We start from the raw sequence: 27751 nt of genomic DNA on the forward strand, positions 1-27751 counted from the left end.
AATGGCTACGGTGCCCCAACCCTTGGTGTGATCCTGCGTGTACAAGGCAGGACTGGCAGTCCTGGGAAAGTAACCCTACCAGAGAAACCCCGGACCTGCAGGAACAGTGCTCTCAGCTATTCGGCATCTCCTCTCACGCTGGGCCATGGGCACACAGGAGGGGTCGGGGTGGAAGAGCCAGAGGGAAGGTGCCCCTGAGCTCTGGCAGCCGTGGGTGTCTGTGCCATGGCTCAGAGACGTTCAGTCTCCAGCCTGGGCTGCAGTTTTCCTTATATCACTTTCAGTGATGTTCGACATTTGTTCGTTCCGGCTGTAAAACCTCCCCTGGCTCTACACCAGATATTTTCTCACCTCAGTGCCTCAGCTGGAGCAGCGCTAACTGTTGGAGTATCTGCAGCTCAGACATGTTGGCCTTCGTGATTAACGTGCTCTTTGTTCCAGGCGCCCTGCATGGCAGCAGGCGTGGGAGTTCAGCTCCGGCTGCCCGGCCCCCAAGATGCCGAGCAGCCCTGCCCTTGCTGTCGCAGAGAGAGGTCAGTGGCCCGTGCCCTGTTGTGCAGGGCCCGCGTTCAGGGGAGGGTGGCTTCAAACAGGAGCGGTGGCCCGAGTGGTGGCCGTAGCAAAGCAAAATCCTGACCTGCTGGCCTGGGCCTGGGCATTTGGGATCAGGAGCGAGTGGGCAGGAGGATTTCCACGTGTGGTGCTCACGTTAGAGCAGTGCTCTGAGCACCAGCCGAGCTGACAGCCCTCCTGTGCGCGCACGAACGCCGCGAGCTCCCCTCTCCCACGGGGCTCGCTCTCCTCACAGGTCAGGCTGACAAACAGGAGAAGGACAGAGCCTACAGCGACTTTCCCTGTGCCCGTGGGATCCCACCTGGGCCAGCCTGAGGGAGCCCAGCCAGCTCCAGCACCCCTGGTGCTGAAGGGCTCTCAGCACGGCATGAAGGAGTCGGTTCGCTTTGGGACGGAGCTTGATGAAAACCCCAGAAACAGGAACACTTGAACCGGTTCCCAGAGCCAGGTTAGTGCCCAAGGGGGAGGATGGCCTCATGAATGGACAAGGAGCCTCAGAGCAGGCTCTGCTTACAGCAGGATCTCATGTTGCAGAGCTCTGTTTTTCAGTCCCAGTAAACTAATAGTCCCGTGTTTAACGAGCCCAAGAAAACTTTAACAGGGTGCCAGCGGGGTTTGGGACACAACGAAGGGCCATTCCCTGGAAGCGGGCTTCCTCTTAGTTTTGCTGTTCAGAATTCACTCCCGGCCGCCCAGAAATGGAATTCTTGGGGGCTCTTTTCGGCGCCGAGGGCGAGCAGGCGGCGCGTGCCCAGGGGACGTCCAACGTTCAAGAGCTGTGCGACCCCCAGGGCACTGTGCCCGTTGGTGCTGGCGGAGCCCCCCGCAGCCCCTCCCTGCGCGGGACCTGCCCCTGATGGGCACAAAGGCCAGCACGCTGCCCCTCGGCTTTAAACAGGACCCTGGCCCCATCTCCTTGGCCCTCCCCGGGGGTGGTGGTGCGGGAGGAGGATGGGACAAACCATGGACGAGCGTGGCAGTGTGCACGGGGCCCCACGGTGCTCTGGGGTGGGGGACCGGGCTCCGGGCCAGGGATGGGGCTCCAAGGCTGGGGACGGGGCTCCAGGGAGGAGACAGGGCTCCGGGGCTGGGGACCGGGATCCGGGCCAGGGCCAGGGTTCCGGGACGGGCTCTGGGGAGGGGGACAGGGCTCCAGGCCGATGGACGGGGCTCCAGGACCGGGGACAGGGCCCCGGGGCTGGGGACGGGGCTCTGGGCCGATGGACGGGGCTCCAGGACCGGGGACAGGGCTCCGGGCCCGGGACAGGGCTCCAGGTCGTAGACAGGGCTCCGGGGCGGGGATCGGGCTCCAGGGCAGGGGACAGGGCTCCAGGGCAGAGGACAGGGCTCCAGGACGGGGGACAAGACTCCAGGGCAGGGGACCGGGCTCCAGGGCGGGGGCCGGGGCTCCGGGCCCGGGACAGGGCTCCAGGGCGCGGATAGGGCTCCGGGGCTGGCGACCGGGCTCCAGGACGAGGGACAGGGCTCCAGGAGGGGGGACGGGGCTGCAGGACCGGGGACAGGGCTCCAGGGACGGGGACGGGGCTCCGAGGATGGGGCCGGGGCTCCGGGCCCGGCACAGGGCTCCAGGGCGTGGATAGGGCTCCGGGGCTGGGGACCGGGCTCCGGGGCGGCGGACGGAGCTCCGGGGCGGGGGCACCCGCACCCCGCTCCCCCTGCCCGGGGCAGCGCTGCCCGCGGCGCCCCCGGCCCCGGCCCCGGCCCCGGCCCCGGCCCCGGCGCGGGCAGCGGCGGGCGGGCGGAGCTGTCCTTCAGCACCACGGCACCTGCCGGTGCCCGGGCCGGGCGGCGGGGCCGGGCGGGCGCCGCACGGGCGGCGGGGGGAGGCGGCGGGCGCGCAGGCGCAGGGCGGCGCGGCTCCTCAAGGTGTTGGCGGCGCGGCCGAAGATGGCGACAGACTGAGGGCATGGGGCCCGGCGGCGGCGGCGGCGGCGGCGGCGGGCGCGGCGGGGCCGGCGAGCTGGCGCAGCCGACGGGGAAGCGGAAAGCCGAGTGAGCGGGGCCGGGGCATGCCCCCGAGCGGCGGGCGGCGCGCCGCGGCCGGGGCCGGGGCCGGGGCCGGGGCGGGGAGCGGCGGCGGGGCCGAGGCAGCGCGGCGGCGGCGGCGGCGGCGGCCGGCGGCCTGTAGGCGGGGGCGCGGGCATGGCGGCGGCGGCGGCGGCGGGGCGGCGCGGCGGCCGCAGGTGACGGCGGCGGCAGCGCGGCGCTCCCCGCCGCCGCCGCCGCCGGCGGCCCGGGCCGCCCCCGCAGCATGATCCGCGGCGCCTGGATGTACCCCCGCGGGGGCGCCGCCGGCGGGGCGGTGTGCTGCGCGCCGCGCCGCAGCGACAAGCCGGTGGCCGACCCCGAGCGGGCGCAGAAATGGCGCCTCTCGCTGGCCTCGCTCCTCTTCTTCACCGTCCTCCTCTCCGACCATCTGTGGCTCTGCGCCGGGGCCAAGCTGCGGGCGCGGGAGCGGAGCGGCGCCGGGCGGCCGAGGAGCCGCGGGCCGCGGGCCCTGCTGGCGGCCGAGCCGGCGGGCGGCAGCTGCGAGGCCCTGCTCGGCAACCTCAGCCGGGCCCCCGGCCCCGCCAGCCCCTGCCCCGCCGCCCGCGGCGACCTGGACTCGGCCTGCGCCCGGCTGCACGCCCTGCAGCGGCCGCGGGGCTCCCCGGCCGGCGCGCCCCTCCGCTCGCCCCCCGCCGCCGCCCCCTTCTTCGCCTCTCCCTCCTCCAAGAGGACCTTCCTGCAGGCTTACTTTAGGAACTTCAACCTCTCCTTTTGTGATACTTACACGATCTGGGACCTGCTGCGGGAGATGGCCGGCCCGGACGGCCTGGACTGCAGCGTGGACAACCTGATGGTGGACTTGGTGGTGGCGGCGGCCGGGGCGCTGGGCGGGGAGGCCTGTAGCAGCTGCGTCCAGGCGTACCAGCGGCTGGACCAACACGCTCAGGAAAAATACGAGGAGTTCGACCTCTTGCTGGAGAAGTACTTGCAATCGGAAGAGTACTCGGTCAGATCCTGCCTGACGGACTGCAAGGTAGGAGGGGGTGCTCCGGGGTCCCCCCGCGCCGCCGGGCGGGCAGACTGGGGCGAGCGGCGCGCCGTCCCGCGGCCCCGGGGCTCCCGGCTGCGGGAGGGTGCCGCGGCCCTCCCGCCGGCCCGCGGGCTGAGGGTCTCTGCGTCTCGGATGGGTCCGAGCCCTCGGGGCAGCTGGGACGGGGTGGTGGGAGCGAGAGGGCAGAGCGGGGCTCGGCCCGAGCGCGCGTGCGCTCACGCAGCCCTTCGCGCCCATCCGCGCACACGCGGCCTCCTGACACCCCGCTCCCCGCCAGCTTCACCTGCACCCCTGTACGGTGCCCACAGGCTGAGCCAGGGCAGGTGTGGGGCCCCTCACCGCTGCCTCTGGCCCGCTGCTGCTGCGGAAGGGGGCTGCACGGGGCTGGGGCAGCCCGGGGCTCTGCCCGGCCGTCGATAAGCTGGGGTGTGTACACAGGCGGTGACCTGAGATGAACCACGGTGCCGGAGCCCCTTGCCCGCACGCAGCGGCGGTTCTCCAGCCCTTCCACCCCTTCTCCCCAGGGAGACGGGCCGGGGTGCCGGGATGCGCCTCCCCCTTGGCGATCCCCCCAGCGTCGCCAACCGTCCCCAGCCCCAGAGCACGGTCCGTGTTCCGAAAGTGAATGGGTTGCCCCCCCCAGCATCAGTCAGATCGAGCCTCAGCACAGTGTCATCTCCTCTCCAAAACGAGAGCCACGGTCGCATCTCCGTCCGGAGCCCGGTGCGGTTCCGCTGGGCGCTCCCCTGCTTTCTCCCGAGCCCCCGCGCCATGGCTTCTCCAGCCTCCGCTTGCTCCGAGCTGCCTGGCTCACCTGTGTGCGCTCCCTCCGGACATCGCCTCTGGGAAGCGTAATGGTCTCGGTAATTAAGCCTGCTTTCCCTTTCTCGGAGCCGTGTCTTGGGGGAGAGGCAGCGGGGTGTGTTACAGCACCGTCCCCAGAGGGACGATGGCAGAGCATTCCCCTGTGACAGGATGGGGCTTGGCTGCTGCTCTCCTGGGAGAGTTTTGAGGGACACTTGGAGCTGCGGTGGTGGCACGGGTGGCTCTCGGTGCGGCGCTCGTCCTCTGGGAGAGCGCGGGAGCGGCACTGGGGCGCAGCGCGGGGGACGCCGAGGTGGTGCCTTTCATCAAGGGCACGACGGCGAGATCCTGGCCGCCGCTCTCAGGCCCGCGTTCCTGCATCGCTTTTGTCAGGAGCCGCTTTTGGAAAGGAGCTAGTGCTGGCGTTCTGGGCCGGTGCCAGGCCAGGTAATTACAATCTGCTTGCCCAAATTCCCCCTGCGGTTTCAAAGGTACATAGTATCCAGCCTGCACCGAGTGGTTTGGTCCTGCTGCTCCGCTTCCGCGGTGAATGAAGGGATTCAGCGCTGCCTGCCATTGCGCTGCTCCCGCTCCCGGGGGCCCGGCAGAAGCGGGGTCTTCCTGTGCCGTGTCCGCTAGAGCCTACAGACACCCTCGCTTCAGGCTTAGCACCCATCTCTGCTGAGTCTGACTTGCTTGTGCTCGACGGTATAGAGACCTGGAGAGAGAAGCAAACAGAGATAAGAAAATAATCGTTACCTTTGAGTCTTGGGCAAGGAGATGTTCCCGTGCACTGTAGAGCATCCAGAAACAGAGCTGTGCTTAGATGAGTCTTCATTAAGCGTCCCTGGTCTTAACATCCTTGATGAGAAAGCAGGAAACGAGCTTAGAAGACGCAGAGCTGAAGGTAGCAGCGGCAAGGCGCGTGCCTCCGCACTTGCTCCCTGCCACGTTGGCGGCTGCGTCCTCAGAGCCTCGGCGAGCACCGGCTTTGCCATTTCGCTGGCGGCATTTGGGAAGCAACAGGAGGGCGCCAGCAGCAGGGCCATCCTGTACGTGCTCGCCCGGGCCGCCCGCGAGGAAATTTCCAGTGCGGGTGCCCGAGTCTGCACGCACCGGCCCGAGCCCGCGCAGCTCCCACTCGTTTCAGTCTCTCGTGAAAATCAGGCCACTTATTTAAGGTGCTTCAATACGTATTTAGGTGCCTTACTTTAGACTTGCACAGCCGCGAGTCTCAGCCTCACCCGCTCGGTGGCTGTTCCCCATTTGTGAAATGAGGCTAACGCCAAACTCATCCAGTGTGGTGGTGACGAGCGAGTTTTGGCCTGATTTTGAGTCCCCTGGACTTCAGCAGGGGCTGCGGTTACTCCTTGCGTTGGAAAATCTGGCTGGCGGGATTTTTAAAGCGGGCTGAATTTGTAATTCCTATCCAGATGTTGAATAATACTGCATTTTGTGATGTGACTTGCGGCTGCACGCCGCTTATGTGAATGACTGCTTGTAAGCGACAGCAGAGAGCTACCGCTCGATGGTAGCAACATATGAGAGCAAATGACAGCAAAATAGGAGAGGAGTGGAGGAAAACATAATAGGCAGCTCCGCCGGCGCGAGAGGCTCCTGCAAAATCCTTGTAGCAGGACTCTGGCTGCAGAGAGCCCTGTAGCCGGGTAAACAGGATTTAAATAATATTTCTGGGGCTGGGCGAGCACGCGGGGCAGGGGACCGTGCTCGCCGTGGGAGCGGGGCTCCTGCACCGCGTGGCTGCCTCCCGTTCGCATCCTTCCTATTCCATAATAGCGGCTGGAAAAATGAAGGCGGGGAAACAAAGCAGCTCCAGCTCACCTGCACACAGCCTCCCTCTGCAGAGCCACGTATCCCCCCGTAATTTCATCCCCGAGGAGCAGTGCGGCTCGATAAACAGCACACACGGAGCTCCTTGGCAGCCGAATCACCCCGGTGATTTGGGCTCTTTATTGCATCTGCTTTAAAACAACCACAAAAGCCCCACCGGAGCAGCCGGGTCCTTCTTACGGCAGCAGGTTCGACCCCGGGTTAAAGACTTGGAAAGAGCTGAGCTTGCGGGTTGGTTTCAGGAGGAACAGGGACACAGGAGTCCCGTCGTTCCCTGTTGATAAATCATCCCAGGGGCTGGCCCTGGTTTTGGGGTGCTGTGCTCGGCGGGGGACAGGCAGGTGCTGTGGGGAGGCGAGCAGCATCCTCAGTATCCAAACCCTGGATCCGTCCGTGCCTGGAGCTCGGGGGAGCCCGCAGGGAAGGCTGGGCCAAAATCTTCCTGGCAGCTGCGGGAGATGGAAATGCCGTGAAATGGTGGGGTCTCTGTGTAATTCAGCTGCTTAGATTACTCATTGCTGTACTATTCTCCTAGGCCTTTTTATTTTCTGCTTGGAAATAATTCCCGGGCTGATCCCACTTTCTGCGTACGTTGTTGTTAATCCCGTGCAGCACTGACAGCTTCCGAATCATACTCTGAAAATGTTTTACTTCTTACTGCTACAACTAACACCAAAAATCCCTATGGCTGAGAGACAGTGAAACGTGAAAATACGTTTCTCGGGTTTATTGTTTGTTTGCATTTTGCATTTGATGGGGTTTTGCGGAGGCTGGCGCTCACAGCCCCTCGCGGGCAGGTCCCCCGGCACCATGCGAACAGGGGAGGATGAAGCGGGTCCGCAAGGTCCATCCAAATTCTGAAATATGTTTCAGCTCGGTCAGTTAAGAAGACCTGAGTGCCAGCTGCTGGGGTCGTGGTGCTCGTTAGTGGTGATGTACATAAAAGAGGTGGAAAACACTTGGTTTCTTCTGCTTGTAAGAGGGAAAATTCTTTAAACGGGTCGGGAGCAGCTGCTTGCCGCCTCCATCTCCCCTCTTCCTGCGCCACTTGTACCCTTTGTCGCTGCAAGACGCGATGGACTTGGGGCACCGAGCGGTTGTGCTGACACGTCAGTAGCATCCTTCGAAAGGGCTCGAGGAGGTCACGGCCCGGGGACGGGGATGCTGCAGCTGAACGTCCCTCGGGAAGCGCGAGGCAGCGGCAGCCCTTGCGGCGTGGGAGCCGTCGGTTTGGGCTCTGCAGGACTTAGTGCAGGAAGAAATCCCCATCCCTCCAAAGGGATGCCCTCCGGGATGCTCATGGCTGGGTTGTGCCTGTTTTCCGTCTTTCTGAACAGGCAAAAAGCAGCATTGCTCCAGCGCAGCCCCCACCAGATGAGAGGTTTGCTTCTCTGAAGGCAGAGCGCTGTGTTTGTGCTCTCTGCCTCGCCAACAGTCGCTACGGAGAGCTCTCCTAAAGTACACGCTCCCACCAGTACTAGGGTAAATCAAGATCTATGGGACAAAGCCTGCTGAATTAAGGACTCATTAGGTTGCAAGAAACAAAGCTGCGGAGAGAGGAGGACTGACAGCCAGGAGCTGCAGGGCCGGGGCTGGTAACAGAGCGCTGGTGGGAAGGCGAGGCTGGACAGGACCTGTAGCATCTCAAATTATATTAGATTACCAGGGTTTCTCTGCGCGCGGGGGCCAGTGGCTGTTGAATCCCGCTGCGGCCCTGGCCAGATCTGTTTCTGCACCTCTGGTTTTCCCGTTACCTACCAGAGAGCCCGTCTGGGGGAGCCTGGCAGGGCAGGATTTCACTCCCGAGGCTTTCGCAACGTACTGGTGTTTCCCTGCTGTGGGTGCGCAGGCGATGCAGTGAGAGATGGAGGCCGGTCCCCGCTGTAAGGTGCCACGGCATCGCGCCAGGCACAGCCCATACCGAGCGGCACAGCCCACGCCGAGCGGCTGGGGAGCAAATTTGCGGTGCCTGGGTTCCGCACCCTCCGGGGGTCCTGTTTCCTTGCTCTTGTTTAGCCAGAAACGGCATCAGGGATCGGCGTCTCTGCTGAGCATCGCTCCCTGCAGAGCATCTTCTGCAAACCCGAGCACGCCGGGCCAGGAGCTTTGGGAGGGCTGTGTCTTGGGGGCATCCCAGAGCCAGGGATGCCCCGTGGGGGAACCAAAGCAGTGTTTTACCTCCACAAAAGCAGCTCGAGTTGAGTTTGTCTGCGCTGGGCTTATCCAAAATGCTGCTCAACTTGGTGCGCTCTGGCTCCGAGCCTGAATGGCTCCTTGCGTGGGGACCCACGCGCAGAGGGGAGGTCCCTTGGGACCCACAGCAAAGGTGGTTTCACCAAAATCTTGCACTTTTTTGGGTTTTTTTTGTTTTTTTTAATGTGAAGTCCAGGGTGGAGTTAGATTAACATTGCAGCTTGCAGTGAATCCGCTGATGGGTGACTGTAAAGCTGCAGCCTGGGCTGGGCGCCCGGACCCCTCTTGCAGCATTAGTGGCCTTGTGGGTGCTGCACCAGGAGCAGCGGTGCCCGGGAGGGGAGAAGCTGCTCCCAAGCACCCGGGCAGCCCTGGTGTCTGCACCTGCAGCTTTTCCTCAGAAACAAGCCTGGCCGGTGAGGTGGAGCTTTACTGGCATTTCATGAGGTGAAAAAACTTCCAGAGTAAATTCCAGAGTAATTCCTGTGGATCAGCACAGTACGTAATTTGGCAATTTTAGCAAGACCATGTGCACGAGCTTAGCCAAGCACGCAGCTCCGCGTTACACACCAATTCTGTATAAGCAAAGGTAATTTTTTTTTCAGCCCTGCACAAAGATGTGATTAAATTGTATGAAGAATTCGAACAAAAGGAATGCATGTGTTTAGGCGTGCAGTTACTGCAGCCACAGCCTCTGGTACAGCCCAAGTCCTGCGCCTTGTCGGGTGCCACCTAGATGCTTGAAAACAGAGCTCAAAGATCGAAAAACAGAAGAACTAAAAGCTGGCTGATGAAAGGAGTTTGCTCTGTAATTAAGAAAGTGTCAAGGTGTCAGGAATGCTCCAGCGGTGCCCGAGGTGCGTGGGAACGCTGCGAGCCAGGAGGGAAGGGGGATGCTGAGCTGGTGCTTGGACCGTCCTGAGCTTTGCTTGGGGCTGAGACATCTCAAGGTGCCTGGGGGTGCGCGGTGGGCTGGTGGCCAGACGCGGTGGCCGTGGGGCAAAGCAGCCTGGGGTGGGGGCAGCGGCCATGGGGTGCTCCCCCTGCAGCGCTCGGGCTGGGCTGTGGGTGGTGGTGTGGATGGGGGGGGATTTACCACTGGTTTCGGTGGTGTTCGGCTGCCTGCTTTGGGCTGGTTGGTTGTCTGTTAGTCCTCGCCTGTTAATGTCTGTCACTAGTGCTTAAGGAAAAAAAATAGAAGTTTATAAAGGCAGCAAGTCTCTGTGCAGCAACAGGCAGGTCGGCAAATGGTGCAGGGACGAGTGCGAGGGAGGGCGAGAGATCTGTCTCCATCAAACTGTCACCAAGTAGCTACAAGTGACGCAGGCGCCAGCGCCTGTTCCTGCGCCCGCGTGCTCCCGGCTGTGCCTGCCGCCGCCGGTGCTGGATGCACACGAGCCCGGGTTCCTCTCCGCGTGTGCCCATCCCTGGGAGCGCGATGGGCACGGGGGCTTCACCGCCGGGGTGGAATGGCTCCTCGGAGAAGCAGGCTCGGCCCCGGAGGCAGAGGCGCGGTGTGATACTTCAGCAGCTAGCAATGCCTTTTGGAAAGCGTCCGGCGTGGTGTGGTTCTGTTGGGTGCAGGCAGCATCTGGGAGTCAGTGAGCTCAGCAGCGTGTGCGATGGTATCGGCAAAATGTGTGACCTGGTAAAATGACACAGCCCCGCCCCGGTCCCCCCTTGCTGTATGCATCCATTGCTACGGGCTGCCTGGGGTGGCCAGGATCGGGGACGGCATGCCATGCTGCTTTTTGTAACAGGCAGAGATACGCGGTGTCCCCACAGACAAAGGGAGCTGCTGGTGTCACGCTGCCTGCCAGCCGTGCGAGCATCCTTGCGCTGCTGGGGGAGAGGAGGCAGCACCCTCCCCATCGCCAGGCACCAGGAGGTAGAAGGGGATGCACATGGCATCTGCTTGAACCCAGGCCATCGCTGGAGCTGCCTACGCAAAGGGCTTCACGTGGTCCCCATCTGAGACAGGCATCTTTTGCATCAGGAAAGGGACAGCAGGGATCACGCGCAGCCTGGCCTCTCCGCGTGGCAGAGACCCCAGGCACCACCGCAGGGCTCAGCACCTGGGAGCCCCGAGGCCGCAGCAGCGCCAGCCCCTCCGTGCCCCAGGAGGCAGCAGGGTCTCATCAAAACATCCCACAGCCCCGGGCCTGGCCCCACAGATGCCCCACGGGGCTTTTCCTCCGCTGCCCAGCTCCAGAGCTGCCTGCCGGGGCGGGAGGCAGCAGGCAGGCAGGCAGCAGAGGCAGGAGTGCAGGATACACCTGGCTGCCAGGGGCTATTCCTGCTGTCACCGGGATGCCATTAGGATGTGACTCATGCCTGGCTCCACGCAGAGGATGCTCGGCTCCGCTGTCGTTTGAAGGGCAATGACTCAGGGACAGCAAATCTGTGAATGAGACACGGAGGCTGCTTGGGCGAGAAGTAGCCATCTGTCCACGCTGCCTGCAGCCCCAGCTCCTGTGAGCAGAGCCTAGGGAGGCTCAACCAGTTCAGCCTCGCGTCTCTTCCCTGCTTGTTTTTTGCTCTTGGCTTCTCCCTGGGGCCTCTCTCCCTGCCGTGATCCCGGTGTGTCAGAGGGAAGAGCAGTGCTGGGTGCACACAGCCAGCGTGGGCTCCCCCAGACTCCACTCATGTGGCCGTTGTGTTAAAAAAGGCAGCGTGAAACAGCATCACCTGGCAAGCTTTTGGTTTTCCAGAGCCCTGCCTGCTGGAGCATCCCGGTGCTCCTGGTCCCGGCTGGAGAATGAAGCGCTGCCTGCCCTGCTTATCCCCTCGGGAGTCAAAGATGCATGTCTTTGGCAGCTCGGCTGACATCTTATCTCTGCACAGCAGCTTCTGCAGCGCTTCTGGTGGGTGGAGGCTGCAGGAGGGCAAAGGGGTGGCCGTTCCGGAGGGAGAGGAGACAAGCAGAGATTTTCTTGGAAGTTTCTGTACAGATGCGGTTTGGGAAGGGCGGTGGGGGCTGACCAGTGCACGGGGAGCAAGAGCCGTATCTTTGTATTTAATGTAATATGAGTGCAAAGTTCAGCCCCCTCCAGACCTGGGTCTCTCCCTGACCCGCTCCTGGTCTTCAGTGTCATCTTCCACGGACCTGGATGGCGGAGAGACCCCGTAACCAAGAAGTAAGCTGTAAAGAGAGATGAGTCCTCATGCTCGAGGATACAGAGCAGCTATCGCCAGCCTCAGGTTAGACAGGAGCTCTCCTCTGGATGTTTTATTCCTCACAGCACGGTCTCCAGCATCATCCCCGAAGCCCCTGGTTCTGGTGGCTGCTGGGGACGGGTAGGGGCAGGTCCTGGTTTTGCTGGGGGGAAGCCCCCTCCTCCCACCCCGGGGCCCCTCTGGCCTCACTTGTGGGGGGCCTCCACCTGGTTTCACTAGGATTTCCATTCTAGACCAGGAAAGCATCTCTGAGCTACTGTCTTCCCATGAGATGCTTCAGTTTCCAAGAGCTGGCATTTTCAAAAAGGGGAAAAAACCTTTAGCCAGAACGTTCCCAGGCAGCCACGTTACCAACCGCTGCTTCGGCAGCTCGCCCGCTGCTCAGACCTGCCTCTGCAGACCAGGGCAGGAGATGCTCCTGGAGGCAGGGAGAAGTCCTCACCCACAGCTGCCACCTCCCCTGCGTGTTCCCCACACCTGGGGCAGTCCCGGCCCCCCGAGCCCTGGCTGGGCGGGAGGTGCAGGCAGGGTCTGGCAGCCCACGTGGGAGCTGTTGCTAACGGGCCTGCAGCCCCCAGCGTGGGGAGAGGGGATGTCTGGGTGCGCGGATGCTGGCTCAGTTTGCGGAGCTCTCTGAGGGTGTGTTTGAGATGTTCCCTGCAGTCCCCGCTCCCACCTCCATCCCAGAGGTCTCCGAGGTGTCCGGGCACCCCTGCTCCTCCTGGTCCCACCCGAGTGCTCGGGCTGCTTGGTGGGAGCAGGCACGGGTAGGGGACAGGAGAGGTGTTGCTGGCGTGGAGAAGCACCAGTGTTTTGCTGGCTCCCTGTGCTGGCTGCCTAGTGCTGTCGGGGTTTTTTGCTCCTGGATGCCGTCTCCAGATCCTTATTTGATCCCTGGGGTTTTTCTGCTTGCAGAAACGCCATCTGTAGAAATGCTGTTTGTTGTTTGTGTTTGGCAAAATTTTGTATCCTGTCCAGTGCATCCATCATCCCCCCGCAGCATAGCCCTGCTTCCCACGGGACTGGCGGGGACTGGAAATCTCTGTGGCCATGGTGCGCATCTGCCTGCCTGTTGAGGAGGGACGCTTGTGCAGGCAAGGCATGTGCAACACCAAAGTCCTGTGATTTTTGCTGCCTGCTGCTTAGCATCTAGGTGAATTCTGGGTGTGTGGTTTGGATCTATACAACCTTCAGTTATTTGGGTCTTTGTAATGGCCCCAGTAGCTCTGTGTGAGGGCGTTTCTCTTAAGCGGGCTGCAGAGCTTCCCTGCCCCATGCCCTAAGCCCAGCCGTGCCCACAAAACAAACCTGCTTGCTGGCGTTCCTGGGGCTGGAGGCGCTTGGAGCATTGCAGCCCAATACCGAGCTGGTTGGGGATGTGGAAAATATATGTGAGGAGGTGCTTGCAGTAATCGAGGTGTTTGACTCAGTGGCGTTTGAACTTTGCCCAGTGTCCCCAGTTACCTCTGCAGCACAGCTGGCAAAGCAATGTCGGCAGAAGTCTCTGTGTATGTATGCAAGAGCAGCATTTATTTGCCGTGATGCGTTACTTGTTTGTCATCATTCATTGCCCTCCTGTTAAGATGGGATTGTCAGGGAACAGCAGGAGCTGCTGGGGCAGACGGCTGGCTCGGAGCACGGTCCTGTGGCAGCGATGAGCCCTGGGCACGGGGCAGCTCTCTGGACGCCTCCAGCTTATGGAAATGCAGGGGAAGCACTTCCACTCTGCGGCGGGTAATTAACCTTCATGCCATGCTTTGGAAGTTCAAGTCTGTGTGTTAGTGTTACCAAAGATGCCGACCCCTTTGCTCACCCCCTTGTCTGGCAGCACCCTGCCTGCAACTCGCTGCCTTGCCTCCTGCACCCGTTTGCTCTGTGGGTGACGGGGTGCTGGGCCCGCGGCCCCGAGCCTCCAGGGTCAGGTTTTCAAGGGTCTGGCAGGCAGCAGCGGCCGGGGGAGCCCCCGGGGCTTGCCTGCATCCTGGCTGCTGGCCCGGGAAGGGGAGGCAGCCTGCAGGCAGGGTTGGCACAGAGGGACGGAGCAGACGTGCAGCTGTGCTTGCGGCAGCTTTGCGGAGAGGGGAGGAGAGCCCTAGCCTGTCCTGGGCTTGCTCCAGGGCAGAGCAGCAGGGATGGGGCTTTCCTGCAGGAGCACATCCCTTGAGGCTGCCTGAGGGGGAGCGGTGGTGGCCAGGAGCATCTGCCTGCTGCTCACAGCAGAGACCGAGAGTTATCCTGGGTTTTTCCCCTCCTCCCTGGGTACATTAAAAGCCCACCTGGAAAGGAGGGGGAGATTTCTGCAAGCGGTGTTCAGCTGGGGATGAAGAAAGAGGTTCCAGCTCTCAGATCTGACATGAGCCATGTCCAGTCCCGTTGTCTCCATCAGCAGAAGCTGCCAGGAGTGGTGATAAGCATCTAGGAGATCATCTTTTGCTGCGCTTAAGGGAACTCTGCACACAAATTAAGTGTAACAGGCCCTTGCAGCTGCCTAAACAACCCTAGCGTCGGTGCAGGAGGCTGTGCACCTCCCTCTGACCGCGAAAGGTGCCTGGGAGCCGGGCTGCCAAGGCGGGACGCTCCTCTCTCCCTGCTGGTTGCTGCAGGAGGGAGCTGGGACGGGCCAGATCCTGCTGCTCACCCTGCAGTGACGTGCAGCAAGCATGATCCCTGCCACCACGGGGTGTGCCTTAGACCCTGTACCACACTGTGTTCCCGTTCATGCAAAATGAGACCTTGCAGGATGCTGTGCACCATTCCAGCACTTGAGTGAGAACAAGGGGCTCCTGGCAATGTGCAGGATCGGGCCCTTCCACATGCATCAGTTGCGAAGGCAGCCCTGTCGTGACACTGCAGCATAGCCCTTGCTGGGCTGGGCACTTGCACCCTCCCAGAAACGATGCTCCAGCCTAAGTGCTTGCTTGGAAGGTAGATGGACCCGCTCTGCTGGAGAAACTTCTTCCTCGCCCCCATCAGCTGGTGGGTAATTTATGACTCGTGGCACTGAAGTGTCTAGCCTTTATTTTTTTATATCCTATCTGATGTAACAGGATGTTCTCATTATCCGTATAAATGTTTAATCTACTTTTGAATCCTGCTAAGCTCCTGGCTGCAGCAGTATCTAATGGGAGTGAATTCCTCAAGCGATGCTAATAGATTGCAGGGACCTGACTTTCCCTCTGTCCCGACTTGATCGTGTTCATCTTCAGCTTCATAGCAGTCTTTAATTACTTTTTAACTAATTGAGCTGATAGCAGACTAGGCTGCTAACTAACCCACCGGTTACCTGCAGCCTCACCGGGGGGCTAGCCGGCAGGTGATGGGCACGCATCTTTCAGGAGCCGTGCTGGCTAGTGCAACTACTGCAAAGAAATCCCGGCTTGGGAGCAGCGCTCCTGCCAGCCTCGCTGAGCCCTAACACCTTCCGAGGTGCTCTGAAGCCCCCAGGAGTTACTTTTAGGATGCTGGTTAATGGTCCTCTGGATCCCCTCATCCTGCAGCTGAGTTCCCGCTGCCTGCGGGAGAGCAGCGCTTGGGATGGGATGCTTCCCCCAGCGACATCCACATTTTCTCCTTGTTTTTATAGCTGAGCCGTGGTTGTAGCTGCTTAAAAAGTGCTGCACTGGAGCGAAATGCTGCTCTCCCAGCCTCTGCTTGGCTTTTTCTTGCCTTCTGCTGCTCTTCTTTCTGCTCTCGCCATCTCTTGGCATTAGTGTTTAGTTCGGCTGCCTCTGCCAGGCAGCAGGCAGGACCGTGTGCTGGGGGCTGGGAGGGAGCGGCTATTCGGTGACTCCTGCAGCCAGCATCTGCGTCGCTGGAGCTGCTCGAGCCTCCCGTGGCCTCGGGCTGGCTGCTGGGGAGAAACTTCATTTCTCACCATTGTCCTGTCATGACACCTGACCAGCCTGTAGGTGGGTAGCTGGAGTCGCTCATCCTCTGTTACTGGGTTATTCGGGTTTTGTTGCTGCCGTGACCCCTTCCAGCATCCCACGCTCCCAGCCCCGCTCTGCCAGGGGCCAGCGCAGAAATGCTCCCCACAGGGCCGCACACCGGTGATGGGACTCTGCCTCGTCTGCTTCCCACGGGCCTTCCCATGAAAAAGTGTGGTGTCAGGAGCTTCTGCAGGAGGCCGAAGGCTTAGCCCCAGTGCAGGGGCGTAGCCTGGCCGCGAGCACAGGGCGCCGGGCTCCCCTGCCCAGAGGTGGAAGGTGAGCTCCACGCTGGAGCATCCCAGCAGCGTCGCACCCCTGCGGCAGGAGAGAGGGAAGGGCTGGGGCTCCGGGGACCTGCCGAAAGGCATCCCTGGCTGCACAGTAACCGGAGTGTTTTTGGGAGGGAGGACTTGGCACATCCCCAGAAAGTGATGGCTGGGTGACCAAGCTGTCCCCTCTCCCTGCTCCTCTGTGGCTCACTCGCAGGAGCAGGACATGGGTGGGTGCACCCATGCTGGGGACTGTCCAGTCTGGTTTGGTGTGTCTGGGCCAGGTGATGCCAGTCTGTTTTGGTGTTTCCCACCCCTTGGCTGGGGCCATGATGCCTGTGCTGGTGTGCCACAACCCTCGCGAGCCGGCAGGGTCCCCTGCGACCCTTTCCCCTTGGGTCCTGGCCATGCGGTGTCACAGGGGAGATGGAGAAGGACAAAGCCCTCCAGATGCCGAGGAGAAGCTGCTCGCTCCCTGGCCACTGGCGGTTTGTCCCAGTCTCCTGGCCGGCTCTCCTGGTGTCCATGCCCTTCCTAGGCATACCTTCATGCTCCTGCCCTGGCCTTGCCTTCCTGGTGAGCTGGTCTTCTCTCTAAACCCCAGCCAAAACCCTTCTTGAAAGGAAAGCAGAAGCAGCGGTCTGGATTTACTGTTGCCCCTCTCGCTCGGCAGGCTCAGCGTGGGGGTGCTGGTCCTTTCTGCCTTTCCTGTGCTGGCGGGCCTGTGTGCATCAGGCGTTTCTCAGGACAGAGGCCATCTACTGCTGGTGTTGTGCAGCCTGTAGCACAATGGGGCCCAGTCCTTCCTTCCGAGGCACTTCCAGAAGGAGCAGGCTCCATGTGCATTTTGTTTGGTTTCAATACATTTGTTTAACAGCAGCGCCTGCAGGCAGCCCACCAAGACCGGGGCCACATTGTCCTAGACGCTGTCCAAGCGCGGGTAGTCGCTGCCAGAAGAAATCACGGGGCGAAGAGAGGGGACAGACCCAGGGTGCAGGGGGGACCGAACACACCGCCATCACATACACTGGAGCAAGAGCTGGGCTCTGTGGGCAGCAGTGAGCAGAGTCCTTCTGCCCCATCATCATCCTCCCTTGGAGGAAGAACCCCAAGGTGGAGTTTGATAATTAAATGAAAATATGATTTCATGGGAATTGTAATGTTTTCAAGCAGTGGTACAGTATCAAAAGCCTGCTGCAGTGGGCTGGGGTCTGCAGGAGCGGTCGTGCAGGGCTGGGTGGCTGCAGGTAGGCAGCTGAACCACGGGGATAAGCCCCGTCCGGGTCCCGATGGCCACGGGGCCACCGCAGCAAACCTGCACCGGGCAAAGCGGGAGCTGCGGTGGGAGGGAAGGGGCTCCGGGCAGCGCTGGGCAGGGAGCGGGCAGCACTGCCTGCCCTGTGGCCCGGGGTCCCGCACCTCTGCCCCTGCACCCGGCGTCGCTGTGGCTGCAGTGCCGGCTCCTGCACTGGGTGCTCTGACCCTGCAGCCCAGCGAGGGTCTGTAGAGGGTGTTTTGCTGGAGGGTGCATGGGGGTGCAGGGAAATGGGGGGACCTGCAACATGCAGGCACGCAGGTACCAGCTGTGGAAAGCGAGGGGGCTTGGCAGTGGTCGCTGCCTTTCCATTTGTCCAGCTGTGACGTTAATTAGTGGGATTATTTCTTTTTCTTGCTGGCTGTGTGATAGATAGATGCAGCCACACAGCCGCGCTGGGATGCCAAGTGCCATGTCTGCTAAGCGCAGTCCCGGCCGTGGTGCTGCCGAGGGCTGTCCGGTGTCCGAAGCGAGGCCGCGAGCACCGCTATTCCCGGGGATGCTTCCCATTTCGGTACGATCCGCAATTACGGGCTGTTCCTCCTGGGTTTGTTCCAAGGCGAGAGTTGCATCTGCTGGGATGAGAGCAGGCTTTTCCCTGGCCGCTGCACGCAGCAGCCCTCGGTTGCAATGAGCAGATTAGCAAAGAAATGAGCCTGTAAATGTGGTGCCCATCCCCTGATAGCATCCCTGGGCTGGGAGCTGGGCTGCTAACCAGTGCCTGGGGCTGCCCCGGGCCCAGCGCACCCATGGGTGCTGAAGGTGTGCGTGTGTTTGCAGAGGCAGGTTGAGATGCTTGTTCTCCCGTCCTTTGCCCGCTCCAGGTGTTCCCAAGGTGTGCGTCGAGCTAGCCGGTATCAGGAACTTTAGTGCCGTAGGATTGTTACCTGGGCCTTGAGCGTGTAAGGTGCGTGGAGGTCACGCTGTAAAGCTGTTTTCTCTTAGTTTTGAGAGATGAGTGCTTAGGGAGTTGTGTGTGTCTCAGACTTGTTTTGAGTAGCTTGGAGGGGGGTTTATTTGGGGGGGCTTTTTTTTTTTTCCTATAAAAGAAGGGTCATTCGGATAGTCTTTTTAATCCAAGAACTGGGAATTAACACTAAAATGCTAAAAACTATGAGCTTCTTCATGAAGTCACTAAGGAGTTGTGAGTGCGTAGCTCTGATTTATGCTGCTTCCGAGTAATTTGGGAGTGACTTCATCAGTGAGGTCAGGGGACGTGGATCTGGTCCCAGACGTGGGTGGGAAGCTGTGGCTGGGGAGCCCGGGGGTTCCCCTGCCCAGGACCCTCCCTGAGGACGAGCCTGATGGGCGCCGGACCCGGCACAGCCTCCCCGGTGCCCGTTGTGCCCCGGCACGCCGCGCGGTCACAGCGCTGGGGGGACGAGCCGGGATGCAAACTGCTGTCGTGCATGGGATGGCTGGGGGAAAACTAACGGGAAAGCAAACCCTGGAGATGGGCAGGCTGCAGGGGAGCAGAGAGCCCGGCACGGGCACATGCCAGCCGGCCCTGGTGGGCAGCAGCCGGGATGCCAGTCCAACGGCACGGCATTTCCAGCCATGTTTGAGGAACACCGGCTCTGGCAAGCGGCCGGGGTTCGCACTGGTGCTGTTCCCAGCACTCCGCAGCCTGCGTGCGGCCGGCCCCGTTCCCACCGAGCACCCGGCCCCATCCCACGCCGTTCCTGCTGGCAGCCTCCGTCACGGTGCCCGGAGCCGCGGATGCTGACTCCCCTCCGTGCCCTACGGTGCTGGGGTACAATGGGCAGAGGCGCCCCAGCCCTCGCCTCCCCTGGTTGTGAAACGGAGGATCCGCGGCTCCAGCGCTGTCATCGCCAGGCACGAGTCAACGTTATGTATTAAAAAAAAAAAGTAAAAAACAATAAAAAAAAATTGCACACAGTTGTTGGGTTTTGGGGTTGGGTTGGTTTTTTCCTACCCCCTAAACGAGAGCATGTGAATGTGGCGAGGCGGGGATAACGCAGCTCCAGAGCGATCAAAGAAGTTACCAAAAAAACAGCTGTTACAGATATGATGTTAGAACAGCCTATAGCAAGGCTAATTAAAAAAAAAAAAAAAAAAAGCTGTTTAAAAAGCTCAACATTGTTAATGTCAGAATTGCAGGCGGCAGTAATTGAATACAATGGTAATTGGACATTGCAGCTTGTGTTTGTGACTCCTCCTGGCCAGCCGTGGACGTTAGCATTCCCTTAATCCTCTGCCATCCAAGGGGGCTCTTCTCTCCCCCCCCCGCGTCCTTCCCGCGCTGCATCCTGATGTGCCAGAGCTTGGAGAGATGCCCGAGCGGCTCATTGGCAGTACTCATTTCCCTGTGTCCAAGATTAATGAGGCGCAGCCACTCCAGATGCTCATCTCAGGCCATGATGGAAATGTGAGTCCCAGGAACTGCTCCGGGAGGGGAGGGGGCAGCTCTCGGCCAGGGGTCTGGCAGGGGCAGGCAGGGATTTCTCCTCTCGGCCCACCCGGGAGCTGATGGCTGGGCACACACGGCGTCCCGACGAGCAAGACGTGAGTGAGCTCCCTGCGGGCGCAGGCGAACGGGGTGGTTTTGGGAGGAGGGCTTCAGGCAGGTTCCCTGGCACGGAGGGGCGCCTGGTCCGAGGGAGCAGCGAGGCCGGTGGGGCTGGCGGGGAGCGCGGGATGCTCGTGCACCACCCCAGCCCCGCGCCGCTGCAGCCAGGTCGAGCACGGAGGAGGAGAGGCGTGACGGCAGAGCCCAGCAGCTTCCAGCGTGGCCCCCCAGCCGCCGGCCGGAGCACGCTCCCGGGTCTCCTTCCAGAGCTGACCCCAGCGCTTCCTCAGATTAGTCAGCAGAGCCCAATGTTATTGCAATTAAATACAGCCCCGGGCAGCTTTGCCAAGCTATAAACTCACACTCGGTTTCTCAAAGCATCTGATTCGCCTGCACCTGGGGGAAACTCTTATTGCTGCTGGTCGGCAGCTCCGCTCTCCTTCGGCGTCCCTTGGTGGGTGCAGCGCGGGTGGGGGATCGGCCAGGAGCACCGTGCTGGGGGTGCCCCGGGCAGTCGGATGGGGGAAACCCCCGCCATGCTCAGGCCTGAGGTTAGCAGAGGGCGAGCACCAAGTCTTGTTTTTTCTATGCAGAATGAGATTATTCTGTAGGGGAAGGTTTCCTGCTTCCCTCTCTGCCTTCGTTATGCCCCTCCGGTCTGCAAATCCCCCTTGCAGAGAAGCTGCCCCTGCCTCTAATTACAGAGGCGGGGTCGTTGCAGCTGGGCCAGGCTCCCTGTGCCATTAGCAGAATTTTCCTGGGGGAAACCTCCCAAGTATTCCTGCTCTAATGGGAATACAGCAGCTCGTTGGGTTAATTACAGCTGGCGGTCCCGGTGGGCATCCAGATTATCCCAGGCACTGCGTCCTCTGCAAAGGTGCTGCATCCCAAGGATGCTCCTCCATCCCTGCCCCTTGGTTCTCCCGAAATTTAGCTGGGGTGGTTCAACAGGCAATGCCAGTGTTTACAAACCACTGGCAGCAACTAAATTGGCATTGAAACAGCCAAATTACTTTAAAAAATGAGTACGTTCTTTTGTGCAGAAATACTAAGAACGCTGAAGGACTCTGGAAAAGCTGTTTGATGGGGGATGTTATCCTGGTACTGGCAGGAGGCAACAGGAGAAGTGCAGGCAGCAGAAGTGCAGGCAGCAAGGAACTCAATCTGGCACAGAAGCGCCTGCGAAAAGGCCATCCGTCTGACTGCTGCTTTCAGATATCAGTGGAAGCGTGAGCAGACAGGTAGCTTAATTAGAGCGCTATTGGAAATCCAGTTCATTTTGTTTCTTTTTAATGTCTTTTATGATGGGGTATTTCGGCACACCTGCAAAATTCAGATGCAGATAGATAGCCTGTCCTCCTCCTCATATATAAATTGGGTGTCTGAAGTTGGCCGCTTTCCTAGGCAGCACAACTCCTTGTGCTTTCTTGGAGTCACCTAGCCAGTCCTCTGAGCTAAAAATGCAGGAAGAGGGCACTGAAATAGAGCTTCTCAGAGTTCAGGTCACTTATATTTACTTGGCCAGGCTGGAGATCAGCCAAAAGCAAAAACAGAATGGAAGAAATGCTGATTGCGACCAAACTCACTTCCTGAGGAAACCGTAAAGGGCCGGGATGGAAAACAGCGAGCTTTCCCCGTTGATTTAAGCAGAGAATAAATTTCTGCTTGTCCTAAATTCTTTATATATGGTGTTTATATAATTTATAACGGCAAGAGAAAGCAGGTTGCGTGGGGTAAGCTCAGAGATATTGAAAAACTGAAGCCGTAAGGCTGCTGCCTGAGCATCCCGGGGAGTTTGCTCCTTGCCTGTGACACTGATCTTTGCAGACGCGTGACGGGAGGATGCCGGCATCTCCTAGAGATCTGCCCGAATCTCAGCCTGGTGGAGCGGGGCAGCTGCCAACCCTGCGGCACCAGCGGGTCTTCGCTGTATTTATTTTTGAAGAGACGTGGGCAGTTTCCATCATGCACAGCTGTGGGAACGCCTGCCGCAACTCCCGGAGGACCCGCGGCTCGGCAAGGCGAGGGCCGGCTGGTACCAGGGCAGCCGCACGGCCCCGGTTCTTCCCTCTGGGCAGGTGGGTGCCTGGAAAGGAAAGGGAAAAGGGAAGGCAGCCGGGAAATCCTGGCGCCCGGTCACAGTTTCTAGGTGAGAGCCCCAACTCTGCCCTCTCTGGTGGCTGAGGCATCACCAGCTCTTTGCAGCCTTTCACTCAGTATTTTCATTAAATTCAAGGGAATGTCGTTGTCTGAGACCCCAACCCTCTGCCAGACTTCCCTGATAGGAGTCAACAGAAACATTTTGGGGGCAAAAACGTGCAGATTCACGCAGAGTCTGCTTGTGCAAGCTGTGTTTCTGCAGGAGAGTGGGATGAGATGGGTAGATGTGGTGCTTAGGGACGTGGTTTAGTGGTGCGCTTGGCAGCGCTGGGTTAACGGGTGGCCTTGATGATCCTGAAGGTCTTTTCCAACCTAAACGATGCTGTGAGCCCAAGCTCCTTCCTACCAAGCTTTTGGGAATCTCCGGTGCCGGCTGCCCCTTCTCCCTGCGGGGCCGAACCGCGCATTGCTGCGGCCCAAAGCCGGAGCTGGGACAGTGCAGGTGACAGCCACAGTCCCCTGGCAGGGGACCCGGTGTAGCACCCCTCCTCGCCGGGCTCCACGTGTCCCCAGGCAGGAGCTGTGAATGCGGCCGGGGCCTGGGAAGCAGCGCGGGGGAGAGTCAGAGATGATTAAAGGGCTGGGAGGGAGATTCGCAGGAAATGTGAGAGTAAATCAGTCGAGCTTGCCTAAGTTATGACTAAACGGGGAGCGTGATACATCTGCAAATATTAGAAATGTGTAAACACAGAGGAGGGAGATGGATGGTTTACGGAATGATTGAAGGGAATGAACTTTTGGATGGAAAAATGTAGGTCAAGTATGAAGGAAAACTTGTAGGCAGCGAGATAAGTGCTTTCAGCGTTAAACAACCTCCTCGGGAAACGCGAGAAAGTCCCGCTGATGGAGACGTTTAACGCTAAGCCAGCTGAGGGCCTGGAAAACAGGGTGAGCGGGAGGGATGGACTTGGTGGGTCCCGTCTGGGCCTTCCAGCCGCCCCGTCCGGGCTGGCAGATGGGGCCGGGCCGCCGGCGGTACCCGTCCGGGTCCACGCAGGCTGCGCTGGGCTTCGGGGAGGTCCCCTGGGGCTGCTGGGCGGGAGGACGCGTGACCTTGTCCTTAGGGAGCAGTCACCCTGCAGACATCGCTTTTCTCTTGTGAGGGTCCACGTGTGGCCCTTCTGTGTCCCTTTGGCACCGCCGAAGGATTCGGGACCCGGGGAAGCGTGGAGCAGCTCCCGGGGAGGGGAGCACCCACCGCTGCCGGCCCCGGGCAGGGTGCTGGCTGTGGATCACCTTGCAGATTTGACCCCTTTCCCATCCATGACCTGTTTGTGGATGGATGCTGAGGCCTGCTGTTGCATGTGCTGTCACTCAGCATTTGCAGCAGAATTTTTGTGAGCGAATATAACGCTGTGAGCTGTGTCTAAACGATGTGCTTCACCTCTTTGCTATTTATCGTTCATTGCTATGGAGCACTGAAGAGCGTGTGCAAGAGAGAGGCTTAAGTGGCAGGACGCTGTTGGTGCTATGTGACTGGCAGACGCGTAGAAAAAGCCCAAATGATCACAAAAAGTGAGTGGCAAGGTATCTTTTTCTGGTGTTTATCTTAATTCTTGTTTAATTTTGCAGGCTGTTCGTGGTGTAGTTAATGCATCCAGTGTTTAATCCTGAAAACTTTATTACTTGGGGGGGAATTCATCCCACCCAACTTCAGCCATTTAAAATTCAAGCAGCTGATCGACACTTGCTGTCAGAAATCCTCTGCAGTCAACAGGGAAAGAGAGCAGCACCCCCAGCCCCCTCGCTCTGGGGTGCTGGGGGTACCCTGGTGCTTCAGAGGGATGTGTTGTCCGCAGGATGCCCTCTCTCTGTTGCCTATAAAGGCAGCCCAAATAACTCACTCAGGTAATTACTAATAATTAAAATAATAACTAATTTTTAGAAGATTGAAAATAAGGAAATTTACCCCACTCCAAATGCCTTAAATCTCCAATAGACCTAAAATCTCTTTGGAAAACATGTTTCATAGCAATTTCCATGGGAGTGCTTGCTGGGGGCAAGTCTGTCTGCCTGCCCGCTGCCTGCCCGCTGCCTGCCCAGCCCGGTGGGCTGCGGTGGGATGCCTGTGCCCTCTAACAGGGAGAAGGGGAAGGCATTGCCTTCAGCCCGGTGAGCCAGAGCCCCTTCCTGCGTGGGGGGCTGCTGCCTGCGGGACGGCTGCCTGCAGAGCGGCTGCCTGCTCTCCTGGGGCCGCGTGTCTCGGTCGCCATCCTCGTACGTCCCTCCTGGAGGCATCCCCACGTTTCAGGCTATCGCATAGCGTGTCTTTGCAGCTGCAAGCTCTTTGAGGCAGGGACCTCTCTGTTTTGTTCCCAATTACGCGTGCGTCTGTAGTCATGAGTAAATAACAGTGTCGTGTCGAGGCAGGGACTTGCCGAGTCCTCGGACCGAAGTAAGGATGTGTCGCATCTGGCTAAGTCCCGGACAGTCGGTGGCTGGTTTGAAGCCCATTTGGTACCTTCTGGTTCTCCGTCCTACCTGTCGTAAGGTGTCACTGCCCACTGAGATGTCTGACCCTCCTTCACGTCCTGTTGAGGTCCCGTGGAGAGCAGTGATAGATGCTTTCCCGAAGGAGAAAAGCTCATCGTGCTTGTGGAGCACCACGTGCCACCCCGCCGAGGAGCCCTTCTGTGTCCCCCTCGCTGTCCCACCGTCCCCTTGCTCCCGACGCCATCCCCGCGGGAGCGGAGGCCGGTGGGGAGGACGTGGGTTGGAGCTGGGGTTGTGGCACCTCTGGAGCAGGGGCTGTGCTCGCCCTGCCCATCTCCCTCCTCCTCCTCGGCCCCAGGGATGTCACCTCAGGCAGATGCAGATCCAGACCTCGAAGCTCTCCCTCCCGCTTGTGTCCTCATGCTCAGTCCCTTCTCTGGAGCCGTTCCACTTTGTCTAAGTAATTAACATCTAATGGGCCAGGGAGAAAAAGCAGGACTGCATTTCCCACATCCCAGCTGAAAGCTCTGACCACAGGGCTATTGACTGCTCTGAAAGGCTTGCTCCCTATATTGTGTTCTGGTCCCGATTAAACTTTTTGTGATGAAAGTTTCACCAAAATTAACATGCTTCCATGAAAATTCTGAGTTTCATGATTTGGCATTTTCCAGGAAAAAAATAAAGAAACTAAAATAACTTGCCAAGAATTTCCCAACCAGCTTTAATCCTGAGACACTACCATGGTCCAAACAAACGATGATAAGGATCTATGGGAACATGGGGAAACAAAGAAGCGATGTTTTTAAAGCCTCCAGAAAATAAAACTGCAGCTGGAAGGAGGAGCAGAGGGTTTTCTCCAAGCATGCCGAGGAGGGAAATTCATTCCCTTTGAATCGCGGGGAGTCCTTTCTAGTTGGTTTCAAAGGAAGTTGGATGTGGTCATTAACGTGACCTTCACTCTGCCGCTAGTGCCGAGATACATTCATAGATGAGCTGGAAGCGCCAGGGAGGATTCTGCTCGTCCCAGCGGCGTCATGGGTTCTTGCAGGCTGAGGAATGACTGCTGACCATGAGAAACAAGAGATCTCCCTCCCTTTTACAGAGAGCGAAGACAAACAATTTCCACCCGTGCCTGATGCTCGGGAGATAAAGGGAGATGCGGGAGATAGGGTCCTAACCGAAGCCATCTGGGCTGTGCCCGGCCGGCTGCGATGGGCACGAACGCACGGAGGGTGGAAGGGAACCACTGCCTCTTTCTCTTCAGGAGCTGGCTTCTGCTGAGGACGGTCATCTCAGCTGCAGATGCTGAGGACGGTCATCTCAGCTGCAGATGAAAGCTCCGTTGTCCATGGTGGTGGACCCGAGGGAGGGGGACCGGGGACAGGGGACCAGGGCTGGAGAGGCAGGGGTTGTGGCACAGCCTTGCATCTGCGGTCGCGGGTGAACCCTCAGGTTGCTTTTGCTTCTGGAAATGTTGCCAGGCACAGCTCTAACCAAGCGGAGAGCACAGGGGTACCGGTGCTGCTGTTCGGTACATGGAGTGTCAAAATAGGCCTGTAAAATGAACGTCTTCCCCCCAGGGTCTGCCCCTTGAAGCCAAAAGAAACAGCGCAGTGAAAAGGGCCAGGTTTCCATGAATTGGGAATCTCCCCCAGAACAGGCAGGTGGGGAGGTGAGGAAGGTGTTATTCGGTGGCAGAGAGGGACGAGCCTGCGGCTGCAGCGGCTGCGTGCGCTGCATCCCAGCAGTGCCCGCCTGCTTCTGGCCAGCAGCTTTTCCAGCAGGCAGAGACCTTAGGAAATGCCCAATGAATTTGGACCCCCAGTCTGTTTTGCTGTCCCGTGTTCAGAGCTGATGGGGACCAAAGCGCTCCAGAGGAGGCGTAAATCCCTACCCTGCCCCGGGGCAGCGGCGGGGTGTCTCGGGGAGGAGGAGGATGCTCTGGGACAGGCGATAAGCGGTGCTTGAATTTTTTGCGTGATGGACCAAGCTCTCGGGCCACCGGTCTTGGCAGAGTCACCGCGGTCTGTCGCAGTGTCTGTCTGTCGGGGACGTTAGTCCATGTGGTTAATCAGCTTTATTTTTGTGGTGGGTTTAGTTTGTTAGGCGAGTTCCACAGTCCCAGCACTTTAGCGGTTTATTTTAATTGATCGGTGAGTTCAGTAAGCGACCCCGATATACTGATACACATCTCGTGTGAGCTACGAGGAGGTCTCCCTTCCCCTTTCACCCCGTGTCTTTGCAATGCTTCAGCTGCCCCGACGTTTGGAGGGTGACGTGTCCCTCTCGGTGCCTTCTCCTAGGCTGTCTACAAGGCCTGGCTGTGCTCCGAGTATTTCAACGTGACCCAACAACAGTGCCGACACCGGATCCCATGCAAGCAATACTGCCTGGAGGTGCAGACCAGGTGCCCGTTTGTGTTACCGGACAATGACGAGCTGATCTATGGAGGTTTGCCTGGCTTCATCTGTACGGGTAAGGAGGTCCGGGGAGCGGGGCTGGGCTCCTGCACCCCCCGGGGCGCACGCGGGGACGGGGCAGGGGTGGGTGCTGATGAGCCCCGTCACGCTTTGCAAGCCATATGCCAGATTTTGAAGGGTTTTTGGGGCGGAAGGGGAGGAGGTACAGCGTGGAAACACGTGAAGCGCTGCCTGACTGCCAAAACGTGGCCGTCTGGGGGTGAGGTGTGAGTGGTTAATGGAGGCACAGCAACAGCCCACAGCCTAGCGCGGGAAATGGAAGCCCTACCTCTAACTGAAAGCTAAAGCAGGGCTGAAGGTGATGGGGTTAAAGCAGGGCCAGGACATTTAACCGCTACAAGCAGCGTTTGGGGTGTCCTGAACACATGCCAGGGCTGCAGTCTCTGCCTGCACGCTGGTCCGCGCAGGCTCACAGCCGCACTGGGGGCCGGTCCCGGGGGGTCTCTGGGCATCCCGGTTCTCAGGCTCTGCCCGACACTGGGGCTCGGTCCCTCTGCAGCCCCATCTGCGGTCTCCCGCTGACTCCCTCCTCTTCCTCTGCTTCTTTCCCACAGGGCTGCTGGAGAACCAGCTGCCTGACGAGGAGGCCAAGTGCTGCGAGGTGCAATGGGACTCCTGCGACCACCCCCCAGACAGCAACGACAACACATCCCCCAAATCCACAGCGTCAGAGTCCCTCCATTTCCACCGCCATGACCCCCACCTCCATCACCAGCGGCAGAACCACTACCACCTCTACCACCACCACCACCACCACCACCACCAGTACCACCAGCCCCACTCCCCATCCTTGCTGCCGGTCTCCGCAGGGTCTCGCCTCGGCAGCAGCAGGATCAGACTGTGCGTGCTGGTTCTGATGCTTCTCCACACCATGGTGTCCTTCTCGAGCGTGCACGGCGGCAGCGGGGCGGCCGGCGGAGGGCTTAGCCTGGAGGCCCTGCCCGCCCTGGAGGAGAGCGTGGCACGGGACGAGTGA

General features: G+C 59.9%; 1 protein-coding gene across 1 annotated transcript; it reads left to right on the top strand.

The window, feature by feature from the left end:
• Positions 1-2845: 2845 nt before the first annotated feature.
• Positions 2846-27751, top strand: NALF2 (NALCN channel auxiliary factor 2; the record flags this gene model as incomplete). The annotated part of the gene is made up of 3 exons (XM_082323177.1): positions 2846-3616; positions 26599-26770; positions 27330-27751. The coding sequence occupies 3 exons, from the start codon at positions 2846-2848 to the stop codon at positions 27749-27751; spliced, it is 1365 nt and encodes a 454-aa protein (XP_082179303.1).

The sequence above is a fragment of the Platalea leucorodia genome (genome assembly GCF_965183815.1).
Source record: "Platalea leucorodia genome assembly, chromosome: 10".
Lineage (NCBI taxonomy): Eukaryota > Metazoa > Chordata > Aves > Pelecaniformes > Threskiornithidae > Platalea > Platalea leucorodia.